The sequence below is a fragment of the Brassica oleracea genome, chromosome C6 (genome assembly GCF_000695525.1).
Source record: "Brassica oleracea var. oleracea cultivar TO1000 chromosome C6, BOL, whole genome shotgun sequence".
Taxonomy (NCBI): Eukaryota; Viridiplantae; Streptophyta; class Magnoliopsida; order Brassicales; family Brassicaceae; genus Brassica; species Brassica oleracea.
The window spans coordinates 31,637,311-31,649,682 of record NC_027753.1 but is presented as its reverse complement, the minus strand read 5'-3'; the positions used below and the strand labels follow the sequence as shown (position 1 = coordinate 31,649,682).

Here is a 12,372-nt window from a genome sequence, read left to right as displayed (position 1 = left end):
GTAATAAAATAGTCAACACTGGTACCGATCCTCGAACTATAAAAGGAATCATAGTTCTTCTTACAGTTCTCAGTTTCATTTCATCAGTCACCATAATTGAGTAACGATCTCTGGTACTATTTGGCTAGTGATATAGTCCATAAAACTTTTTAATCAAAACGTCTAACCTGGGAGTTTGTTTACTTTTACCATTATCCCAAATTGCAGTTTGATTTGTTTGGTTGGTATACATATATTGGGAATAAATTGAAAAAGAATTGATAATATGATAATATTTGCTAGGTCAACTCTATAGTCAACAGATCTTTGATATTTCAAATACAAACAAGAAGACTAAGAAAAATACCAAGAAAAGTACTGTAGAGAACTAAAATAGGCAGGTTAAAATACAAATAAGAAGACCAAGAAAAATACTTCCACGACTTTTCTCTACGGTTCCTTACTTAAAATCCCTGTTCGGGAACGCGCTAGGCGCTAGTCGGGCGGTCGGGTTGGGCCTAGCGCCTAAAGAGAAAATCGGGGATTAATCGAAAATTATGCGGAGCGGAATTTTAAGATGGTTTACTATGTTATAAAACATGTTAATCTTTAATTATGTATAACATTAATACATTTTCATGTTTAAGATTGTATAAAACACACAAATAGAATATATAAACTTAATATAGTGTAATTTTCATCAAAATTATGAATATAAATGATATTTATAAAATTTTAGATCAAATAAATAAATAAAAATATTATTAAAAATAAAAAAAATAAAAAAAATTAAAAAAAATAAAAAATAAAAATAAAAAATAAATAAAAAAATAGATTAGGCGGCTAGGCGGTCATTTAGGCGGCTAGGCGGTCATTTAAGCGGTCTAGGCGGAAAAAAATCGGATATCCGATTTTTTAAACCGATTTGACATAAATCAGGGCGGAAAAGTGACGCGTAACGCCTCGGCCGCCTAGGCGGCCGAGTTTTAGAACAGGGCTTAAAATACAAACATGTATTGTAAAAACAGCTTAAATTGGAAAAAGTAAATAGTTTAACATATTGATCAGTTAGCAAAGAGAGCCAGGTTAACCGATCAAAAATATGTAATAATCTGGTCAATTATCTTTCAAACAAAAAGAATACTCAAAAGAAGAAAAAGGAATAAGTAAATAATTTACAAACTAGACCCTCAACAAAACCAAAACTTCAAGAAAGCCCCAGAAGTTCAGTACATTGGAAGCAATAGTAAATTACTCCTTCAGCTTTCCCTCCAATTCCCATCTCCTTCCTCTATCAAACACACAGACCCAAACACAAAAACCATAGTTTGCGCCTCAGAAAAGCAACCCTTTCTTCTCGCAGTATTCAACCTCACAGCAGTAACAAAATCAAAGTAAGCTTCAGGGTTTTGATGGTTCTAGGCAACGCAGAGTTTTAGGGTTTCAAATCGCAAAAAGCTATAGACTTTTGTTTTCACCAGACAAATAAAAAACTTGCGATGATTGATGGGTCTCGTTCTTTTGCTTCGCTATGTGTAAAGTTTGAGACTTTGAGGGTTTAATGATTAGGGGTTTTAAAAAAAAAAAATCGATTCTTTCTTTCCTTTTGATTTTTCAGAGTTGGCAAAATGCGTATTGAAGGAAGAGACTTGATCGATCTCGTGCTATGTTGGTCTCTTGAAGAAGTACTCGATGTGGATCTTTATAAAGGACAGGTTCTGTTTTATATTCCCTTTTCTTCTTGTCGATTTTAAGACACAAGACAATCTGATTTGCTTGATGTTCTGTATTTGATTTGGTTTCAAACAGGTGGGTACGATTCCTACTGAGTTCGACTCAACCTCAGACTACTTCAAGTCCTTTATCCCTTCACTTATCGAAGAAACACACGCTGCTTTATCGTCCAGCATAAAGACATTGTGGCGGTCCCCTGTGGTTGAAATCACCTACATTGCCCCAACAGCTGAGTTCGAGCTTCCTAATAACTTGTTCTATAAAGTGCATTTGAGCACCGACGAGTCGTCACTGATACCAAAAGATCTCATTGCGCTTACAGATAAAAGGCCTAATCGTGTTGACGGCTTCAACATTACCAACGAGCCTTATGTAGTTGCTATAGTGTGTAAAGCAGATCCAGACAGGCCTAATGTTATCACTATCTTAGCTTCAAAACCACTTTTGCTTGAGAACCTTCATCAAATGAGAAAGAACGAGAAGAGAGAAAGCCTTTTTGGTGTTTATATGACTAACATAACCACCAACGTTCGTATCTGGCACTCACTGCATCTTGGTTTACAAGGTGGGAACTTGAATCTTCTCTCAACAGTCCTTCGGAGAAACAACACTGATGATGATGGAGTTTGCGTTCCGTGTAGATTTGGAGAGAGTGACGGTCTTGTCCCTAGTCGTTTCCTGAACCTGAATCCTTCACAGGAAGATGCAATACTGAGCTGTTTGGACGTTAGAAGATGCCGCCATGGGAACACCATCAAACTGATTTGGGGTCCACCGGGGACAGGGAAGACCAAGACAACGAGTATACTTCTGTTCACGCTTTTGAACGCGAGATGCAGAACGTTGACTTGTACTCCAACGAATGTTTCTGTTCTCGAAGTGGCGTCGAGAGTTGTCAAACTAGTCTCTAAGTCTTTAAAGATCGGTAGCTACGGTCTTGGAGATGTGGTTTTGTTTGGGAACGGGGAGAGGATGAAGATCAAAGAGAGGAAAGATCTCGTTGACTTCTTCATTGACGAACGCGTTGATAAGCTTTACCCGTGTTTCTTGCCGTTTTACGGGTGGAGAGCTTGTATCAGTTCAATGATACGTCTACTCGAGGATCCACAAGGACAGTATAATCAGTTCTTGGAGAAAAGCAAAGACAATGTTTCTAAATCGTTTCAGGAATATCTACCAGAGAGGTTCAGTGAACTTAGGAAAGATCTGGAGCTTGCTTTCTCAAGTTTATGCACGCATTTGCCTACTGCTTTGCTCTCAACACAAGCCGCAACGCGTATGTATGAATCTATTGACCTTGTCAAAGACGCTACAATTTCAGAAGGTGTGAGTGGTGAAGGACTAAAATCAATCCTCGCTGTTAATGGAATAGGGAGTGACAGAGTAGAAGATTATTATCTAAAGCTGTTGAGATTGATCCCTGAAATATCCACACTTCCAGGTGGTTGTGATAGGCATCTTATTAGAGAGCTTTGCTTGGGACACGCTTGTCTGCTTTTCTCTACAGCGTCATGCTCTGCAAGGCTATACACTGGACAACCAATACAGCTTCTTGTGGTCGACGAAGCTGCTCAGTTAAAAGAATGTGAGACAGCCATTCCTCTCCTGCTTCCAGGAATCCAGCATTCGATTTTGATTGGGGATGAGAAACAACTTCCTGCAATGGTCGAAAGCCAGGTATGCTCCCTGCTCAGCTTGTGTAAATAACCAGCTTGGGTCATTCTCCTATAACCAATGTTCTTAAAACCGAACCGGAAAATGAACCGGATAAATATTTGGGTTCAATATGATCCGACCGGCTTAAACTTGATTAAATATATAAATTTTAAAGTAATGTTAGTAAATATGATACATAACTAAAATATAAATAAATATCAAAAATAAAAATTATAAGCATAAACTAGTTTTCTTTGTTTAGTTGATGGATTTTTGGTAGTTTTAATGATTTTCATCTAGTTCAATAACTTTGAAATTCAATCCGGTTCATGGTCGAACCAAATATTAGACCCAACCCAGTTACATGCAGTGGTGGAACTACCTTGTTAGCATCTGGGTCAATTGACCCATGTGAGTTTATAAATAAAAAAAAATTTACATGTATATTTCTTTGAAAATCTGGGAAAATAATCTAAAATTTAGTAAATTGATCCCTATGATACATGGTCATTATGAATTTGACCCCATTGACAAATTTTCCTACCTCCGCCACTGGCTACATGACCAGTTCATAGTCGAAACCTGATCCAACCATGGGGTCGGTCCAGTTTTAAAAACACTGCCTATAACTAACATTTTACCTATAACAACACTAAACAGATTGCTTTGGAGGCAGGATTTGGGAGAAGTCTATTTGAAAGATTGGCCATTCTTAAACACAAGAAGTACTTGCTAAACATCCAATACAGGATGCATCCATCGATAAGCATCTTCCCAAACAGAGAGTTCTATGGAATGCAGATTCAAGATGCTCCAACGGTTAAGCAAAGAAACTACACAAAGCAATATCTTCCTGGCAAAATGTATGGTCCCTACTCTTTCATCAACATAGCACATGGTGAAGAACAGTATGGCCAAGGACGTAGTCTGAGAAACAACGTTGAGGTTGCTGTTGTCTCGGATATAATAGCTAACCTTCTCCAAGGTGAACTCTCTTTTGAATGAAAATGTTGTTTTCTCTCTGTCTCTCAATGAAGCTAGCTTTTAATGTTTGAATGCAGTTTCGGAGAGAACAAAGACACGCATAAGCGTTGGTGTTATTTCACCTTATAAGTCTCAAGTAATGGCAATCCAAGAAAAGATTCAGGAGACATGTAGTGGAGGTGATGCAGGAGGACTGTTTTCGTTGAAGATTAGGTCAGTGGATGGGTTTCAAGGAGGTGAGGAGGATATAATCATAGTTTCAACTGTTAGGTCCAATGGTATTGGAAGAGTTGGGTTTCTTGCAGACAGAAGAAGAACAAATGTGTTACTCACTAGAGCAAGGTTCTGTTTATGGATACTTGGAAACGAGGCGACTATGATGAATAGCAAGTCTGTGTGGAGGTATCTGATACAAGACGCGAGAAAGCGTGACTGTATTTATAATGTTGAAGAAGACGAGTCATTAGCTCGTGCTATTATTGATACCGCGAAAATCGAGCTTGATACACCACTGAACAAATCAAGATGGAAGGTGATGGATGGATGAACATTGATTTTTGTGTTCTTTTTAGCTTTTGGTTCTTTGAGACTGACTCTGGTTTTGCTTGTTTCAACAGGTTTGCTTCAGCGACGAGTTCAAGAAATCTGTGGGAGAGATTAAGAACCCGGAGATGTACAGGAAGATCAAGAGTTTCTTAGAAAAGATATCACAGGGTTGGCTCCATAAAGAAGAAGAGTCAGAGAGAGATAGTTTGATAAAACAAAGCAAGATCGATGATGTTCTAAGGCTGATTTGGTCTGTAGAGATTGTCAAGGAAGAGTTTGAATATAACCAAGTTCTGAAGATATGGGATGTTGTGCCATCATCTGATGCTTATGAAGCTGTTAAAAGTCTAAAGGTACACCATATGAAATATACAGGAGACGAGGTGGAAAAGTGCAGAGCCAGATGTATCAGTGGGTGAGTGACAGTTTTCTGACAGAACGTTCCTAACAAGTCAAACACTGATTCTTTCACATTGATCGATTCAGAGACATAGTTGTACCCTTGCGATGGTCTTTAGAGTCTACAAGTGCAAATGGAAGCGACGTTATGGATGAGACATTTGGATCACCCAACCTTGCGGCAGAAATGATGACTTCTGAACAACCAAAGTAAGTTATATATGTGCACACATAATTAAAGTACATTTGAGCAAACTCTCACTGGTTCCTTTGTGGCGTGTAGTGACTCTCTGGAAGATGAAAAAGAAGAAGAGGATATCGAAATAGACCGGTTAAGCCATCTTCTTTCCTCAATTACTCTGTGACATGGTTTTCCTCGTATGAGGACTGTATCTGCCTTTAGTGTTTTTTTTTGGTCTGAATGAGTTTTAACTTTTAAAGAACTCATCTGTACAAATTCTTTTTGGTAGCATATAGAATGGCAACTTCTGTATCAAGTTTTTGACTCAAAATAAGAATGTTTTTAAAACCAATAAATCCATTCATCGAGTAGAATGATATTAACCACAAACTTAAAACAATTAAAACTAAGAAAGATAGACAAAGAACCATAGAAAGAAAAAAAAATAATTCTAGGATAACAAATGAAAAGAAAACACAGTTTAAGAAGGGTTTAAGAAAGAATCAACCTTAACATTGGTAGCGCCAGACAAGAACTTCATGCAGATAGGAGGCTTAACACCAGCTAAAGCAAGCACAGAGCTTGGTAACGTCCATATACCTTCACCACATATCAAACCAGAAGCAACAGCTGAAGAGTAAGCATCAGCTTTTGGTCTATTCAGCTTCCTCCACACGAACAGAATGAGACTCCCCACGCACATATCGATCGTGAAGTAACCTCCGATGTAAAACGGAATCGCCATAGCCATGGGCAGAGGGATGAACCGAGACCAGTTAGGCCCCACGGCGTCCCTCGCACCGTTCACAAACACCGCCGCTGCGAAGAATATGTAACATATCATGAGGCAGTGCTGGGGCAAAGCAGAGAAGCCTTCAACTCCGAGTATCGACATGTTTCGGTAGACCAACGCGTATGGCGCGGGGTACGCGGTCCCGGTTTGACCGAAGTCGGGAAAGGCTTTGTAGAATAGCCAGAAGACGCAAGGGGAGATGACGCAGCCCATCGCTGTACCAATCGCTTGGCTCAAGAACATTGATCTCGGGGAAGCTAGCGTCATGTAACCGGTTTTGAAATCTTGCATGAGATCAGAAGCGGTGGAGACAATGTTCATCATGACACCACAAGCCGCGAGTCCCGCCAAGACGCCTCCGTTGGCTGAACCAGCCCAAGCTCCGATGGTGAAGATGGCGAGTTTGCCGTAAGTGGAAGCTAAGGACCAGTCGGTGAGTCCGCAACCGTAGGCGTTGCAGAAGGCTAGGACGGGAGCGATTATGTACATGGTCAAGATGTGGTACCATCTGAGCTGAGGGAAGATGTGGGGGACTGTGACGATCGAGACTATGGCCATGACTACGTAACCGGTTACAGCGATCCATGAGGGGATTCTGTCTTTGAGGAAAAGCTCTGTTCTTCGTTTGTCGTCGTAAGAAATGGTTACGGTGTTTGATGGTGACCGGTCGTTTACGGGAAGAGCGTCTCTGTTCTTGAACTGCTTGTATAGACCAACGATGGTGCGGCCTAGGACTTTGATGAAGTTGTAGAGACCGTCACCGAGGATCATAGCTATGGCTATGAACACCTGGTGCATTGAAAGAAAAAATAGTAAATGTCAAGGAACTTTGTGAGAAAAGAGAGAGAGAGAGAGAGAGGGAGAGTGATCATACCTTGTAGCCTTGAAGGCCGTGGAGACTAGTTGAACTAAGATCAGCAGAGTACCAGTTGCCTTTTTGGGCACCTATGAGAGGCCACATAACGCCCCATGATAGTATTGATCCAACGAGAAGGGACACATTGATTAGATATGGACATATCATTCCAACACCAACATATGTAGCCGAGAAATCAAAGTAGAACCTGTTTTGATGATATTCACAGAAAATAAGAATTAAGCTCAAGTCGTAACAATTGTGAAAAGTTGACGTACTTGTTTTCATAGGCTTCGAGACCAAATGTAGGGAAGTTAGCAAATCCACAGCCGTCACCAGAAGTGAAGAACCATTGGAAGAAACCCCATAAGAAACTGAATGAGAAGAACTTTCCCAATGCTCTCACTTGCTTCCTGTGTTATTCGAAAAAGAATGTGATCATCAGTATTCAGAGAAGAAAAACCTCGTAGTAACATTGAGGAGTATGAAAGATTATTTACTTTGCGAGCTTGGCACCCTGAGGTGTGTGGAAGCTGTTGATGAGATGAGCAGTTGCAGTACCACTAGGATATGTCAATTTGAAGTCCACTATCATGATCTGAAAACAGAATTTCAGTAGATAAGACTTTTTGCTACAAAAATGTATTTCAAATGTGACCAGAGATGTAAATTAAGGACGTACCTTTCGAAGGGGAACAACAGAAAAGAGACCGAGAAAGCTAACGGTAAAGAGAAATCCAATCATCCAACCCAAATGAGGATTCTTTATGTTGAGAGGAGTATTAGCTTCGGGTGATTGTTTAGCAACAACTTCACTCATCCCAAAGAGATAACTACCAAACCCTCCTGTATCACAAAATATTAAGTCAAACCGAACAAGCAGCGTTGAGTTGAGGATCTTCACATACAGGTTATGATAGCAATTACACAAAGCAGAGGATCCTAATATCTCACATCATGACAGAACTATAAATCTTTCAACTATTGAGTATTATATCACTTGTAATTTTATTCATACTAACATATACAAACCCCTTTAAACAAAATTTTATTCATATACGAAATAACTAGTTTTTAATTGAAAAATTAACGTCGTTTCATGTAAACTGATTCCTTTAATTAAAAACCAAAGCAAAATCCAATCATAACTCGAATTCCCTCTACTTAATCAGTGATCTGATCCTTTCGATTAGTTTAAATTAAGGATCATGTGTGTACACATCTAGCCAGCTCTACGTTACTAATTGTTCCCATTTGGCACACATGGTGGACAGTGGACACACACAAAACAGGAAAGCAACGTTGACATGATATATATGAATTATAAATTTAATATACAATTACACAATTTTGGATCTAAGAAAGCTCACATTAAGAGCATATTTACTGCATTTATCATTTAACAATTTTCAACAAGTAAATAAAGTTTTACTATTTAACTTGAATGCACATATTAAATATATAATTAAACACTTTAAAAATATTTATATGGTAAGTTAGATTATTTATTAAGATCTAGTGTTGAATAGTTAATGTTTTAGATGTGGATTAGTGACTTTAGTTTAAAACAAACTAAAATATAATAAATATAATCCCATCTACTTAATTAGTGATCTAATCCTGTTGCTTAATTGAAATTAAGGATGACGTGTGTACATCACTGCATCTAGTCCACTCTACGTTACTACATGTTCCCATTTGCCCACACATGGTGGTGGTGGACACAGCAAGTCAACTCCTTTTTTTTTTTTTTTTTTTTTTTTGACTATTGCCTCTATCATACTGATCTTGGCATAGTCTAGATCAAAAGAGAATGCATGTATAGTTTTTTTTTTTTTTTTTTTTTTTTGAACAACTAGCAAGTCAACTCCTTTCCAACTCCTGTTTACTTGGAAAGTCATGGCTTCACTTAGATAATTTTCTACCAAACACAAAAACTTTATTTTAATAAAGTGCTACTTTTCATAAAAACCTTTTCTACTAAACACTAAAAATCACACTATCTAATAGTACTCTTTTTCTTAATCAAACAAAGTAACAAACTATCTAGTAGTATTGAATCACAATATCATACTAAATTTAATGCGCTATTGCAAACAACCTTAGATAATATTCACTTCTTTAATAACAAAATGTTTTTTCACATCATTTAATTAAAAAATGTTAAATTAAACACATATAACTAATATACATATAATATAAATATTATATTTTAGATAATTTCTTAAAATCACTATTTTTAATTATTTTAATATTTAGTTTTACTAAACTTAATTTAAACCCGACTCCATAGAAAAGGCACAATTTTAAAGTCCTTATTTAAGATAAATGTGGCTTATAAAAATAGCTAAGCCACAATTTTATTTCTAAAATAAATGTAAATGCAAAAACCGAACTTCCTTATAAAGCGCCGAAATCATATGCAAACAAAAGATCTAGTTGACCTAATAATCTTGCCGTGTAGATATCTTTTAATGTTATCACAAAGTCATTTAACATTGCTCTCCGATTTTAAATGTAACATCACTTACATTAAATTTGGCATTTTCCAAAAAATACATTTAGTAAGTACTAGCAGAAAATACGCCTATACAAAAATATTTATTACTTTTTATGTTTTAAATTAATAAATTTGTTTCCTTTGTACACATATTAAGAAAATAAATTAAAATTTAATTATTTTTTATTTTAAAATTTAACTATAACTATATAAACTTTTAATCTGGATAATTATGCTAACTATATGAATATACTAGTCTAATGCGGACCTACCTAAGTAGTGTCAATAATTTTTAAAAGTAATTCGTATGTTTAAAATCATTGATAGATATGTTAAAGAGAAAATTATATAATTTATAATTATTTCATTTAGTATAAAATATTATTTAAATTGAAAATAGTAATAAATATTCATAATATCTTTTACAATTGACGTCAGAAATGAAAAAGAAGAAGATATTTTAACAACTAATTTTCACCACATGTTCATAACACGTGACTTAATAGTTAAATTAAGAATAAATAAATAACTCAAAAAAATCCACAAAACTACAAAAGGATATTATCTGTCTTTTCACAGAGCCGGAAAAAGGTAAAAAAATATAGACGGTGACAAGAACGAGTTGGAATCCGTTACGATTCAGCTGACCTAAGAAAATCCACTAGATTTCAACTTTATCTACTCACCAAAGAAAACTATCAATTTTTTTATTTTTTTTTTAAAGGAAACAACAGAGTTTGATCGGAGAAAATGAACGTACCGCTAAAGGCGATGCCGGAGGAAGCGACGACGCACGTCTGAATAACGGTGTTCTCCTGCCTCGTGAACGGCTGCTTCAGAATCCCAGCTTTGTTGAGTATCTTCGTCCACGTCTTCACGAAGAAGAAGCTCAGCAGCCCCGCGGAGATGTTGAGCGAGGGGATGATCCCCGTCGTGAGGTTCAGCTTCATCACCACGAAGGTGAAGAGGATCGAGAGGATGAAGCTCACGATCATCGCTCTGAACGTGAGCTGGTTCTGCCACGGGGGAGGAGCGTCGGCGCTCTCTTCGAAGATCCTCTCGACGGAGACTTCTTCGGCGGATCCTCCTCCTCCGTCTGCGGAGTTGAGATCGTCGTCTTTCTTGGCTCGCTCGACTTCCATAACTAACTCGGATCTGACCTAGAGAGGGAGAGAGGAGAAGGTTTGTTTTATAAAGAGAATCTGAGGAGAGAAAAGCGGCTATTGAGGAGGAAATCGAAAACTGATTCTTCTATAACATGTGTGAGAAAGAGAGCGAATCTGTTTCACATTCTATATTTGTAGTCAATGCTCTATTTTCTCTAAACACCGATTCTGTACACACGGGCCACGTCTTTACTAATGAGTAGAGATCCGGTTTAACATTTTCACTATTTGGCCCCGTTTACATTTTAGCTTATTTTTATTTAGTAGTAGTACTCATAGAAACAGGATGACTTCCAATAATTTATAAATCTAGATTTTGAATCGCAATAAAAACTCTCTTTAGTGTTCTTTTCAAAGTCATACGTAACATTGTCCTTTTCATGTTAATTTCACAAAAAAAAAAAAAAATTACTCATATATTTTTAGTGAATTTAATTATTATAAATAATTTTCATTATTACTATTTTTGCTTTATTTTATTAATTAGTAATTGTGTTCTAATTTTCTTTTTAAATAACTTAAATAGTAAATATCTTTAAAATAAAAAATCTCAAAATTTTGGTATTATTAATTGGAAAGCATGTTTTATATGTTGTAATCACCTTAATTTCGAAGAGTCTAATTATATAAGTAATCAAAAATAATATTCAGTGTTAAAGCTTAGGATATGTTATTCAATGTATAATTTTTAGCTAATGGATTTTCAATTATTTCTACATGAGTCACAAATGATTTGAAATCAATTTTAAATACAAAGATTTTTTAAAATCTTTACAAGTTGAATAACACTAGATTTTAAAAACTGGATTTAAATCATTCATTGAATAACACCAAATTTAAATCATGTCAATAATCTACGTGAATAGTTGGCTGATTCTTATTCATTTCTAAGAGTATTTGCAATGTAAAATTTCATTTTTATTTTAAAATAAAATAATTTTTAATGGAGTTAAGTTTATTTTAATCTTGCTATAAACATGAGATGAATAATGAAATAATAAATGAAGTAATAAATAAACAATGAAATTATTATTCTATATATTGATGTTTACTCTTTTATTGGGTGTAACATAAAGTGAGACTAGAATATTTGTTATTTTTTGTATTAAATAATAAAATGGCTTGTAGATGCCTTAAACAATTCACATTTGGCTGATAATATTTTCTGTAATCGCTGAGTAAACATTTACATTAAAAAATGTAGACAGAAATTTGAACGCTTACATCACTTGTTCTTGTTATTGTCCCCACCACCGAAGTTGAGCTCATCAATTAGCTTGGATTTACCACATAAAAAGTCATGTGATAGTAGCATAGTAGGGTTACATTGTGGAATTTTCTTCTAAGGAAAAAAAGAGAGAGAAAAACACACCCCATATTTTTTTAAAATCATCTGAAGTTAAATAACACTAGATTTTAAAAATTGGATTTAAATCATTCACCGAATAACATTAGATTTAAATTATGTCGATAATCTATAAGAATAGTTGGCTGATTCTTATTCAATTCTGAGAGTATTTACAATGTAAAACTTTCTAAAATAAAATAATTTTTAATGGAGTTAAGTTTATTCCAATT

The 12,372-nt window shown here is 35.9% G+C and overlaps 2 protein-coding genes across 2 annotated transcripts; one reads left to right on the top strand and one right to left on the bottom strand.

The window, feature by feature from the left end:
* Nucleotides 1-1,238: 1,238 nt before the first annotated feature.
* LOC106299863 (helicase sen1) lies at nucleotides 1,239-5,731 on the top strand. The gene is made up of 8 exons (XM_013735872.1): nucleotides 1,239-1,373; nucleotides 1,598-1,694; nucleotides 1,789-3,390; nucleotides 4,030-4,354; nucleotides 4,431-4,885; nucleotides 4,971-5,314; nucleotides 5,386-5,508; nucleotides 5,582-5,731. Exons 2-8 carry the CDS (start codon nucleotides 1,608-1,610, stop codon nucleotides 5,661-5,663), a joined length of 3,018 nt encoding a protein of 1,005 aa, XP_013591326.1. The 5' UTR covers nucleotides 1,239-1,373; nucleotides 1,598-1,607; the 3' UTR covers nucleotides 5,664-5,731.
* A 60-nt stretch (nucleotides 5,732-5,791) lies between these two features.
* On the bottom strand, nucleotides 5,792-10,770 carry LOC106299868 (probable metal-nicotianamine transporter YSL7). The gene is made up of 6 exons (XM_013735878.1): nucleotides 10,389-10,770; nucleotides 7,811-7,974; nucleotides 7,629-7,726; nucleotides 7,407-7,541; nucleotides 7,147-7,336; nucleotides 5,792-7,061 (listed from the first exon to the last, which is right to left on the bottom strand). Exons 1-6 carry the CDS (start codon nucleotides 10,768-10,770, stop codon nucleotides 5,961-5,963), a joined length of 2,070 nt encoding a protein of 689 aa, XP_013591332.1. The 3' UTR covers nucleotides 5,792-5,960.
* Between the last annotated feature and the right edge of the window lie 1,602 nt (nucleotides 10,771-12,372).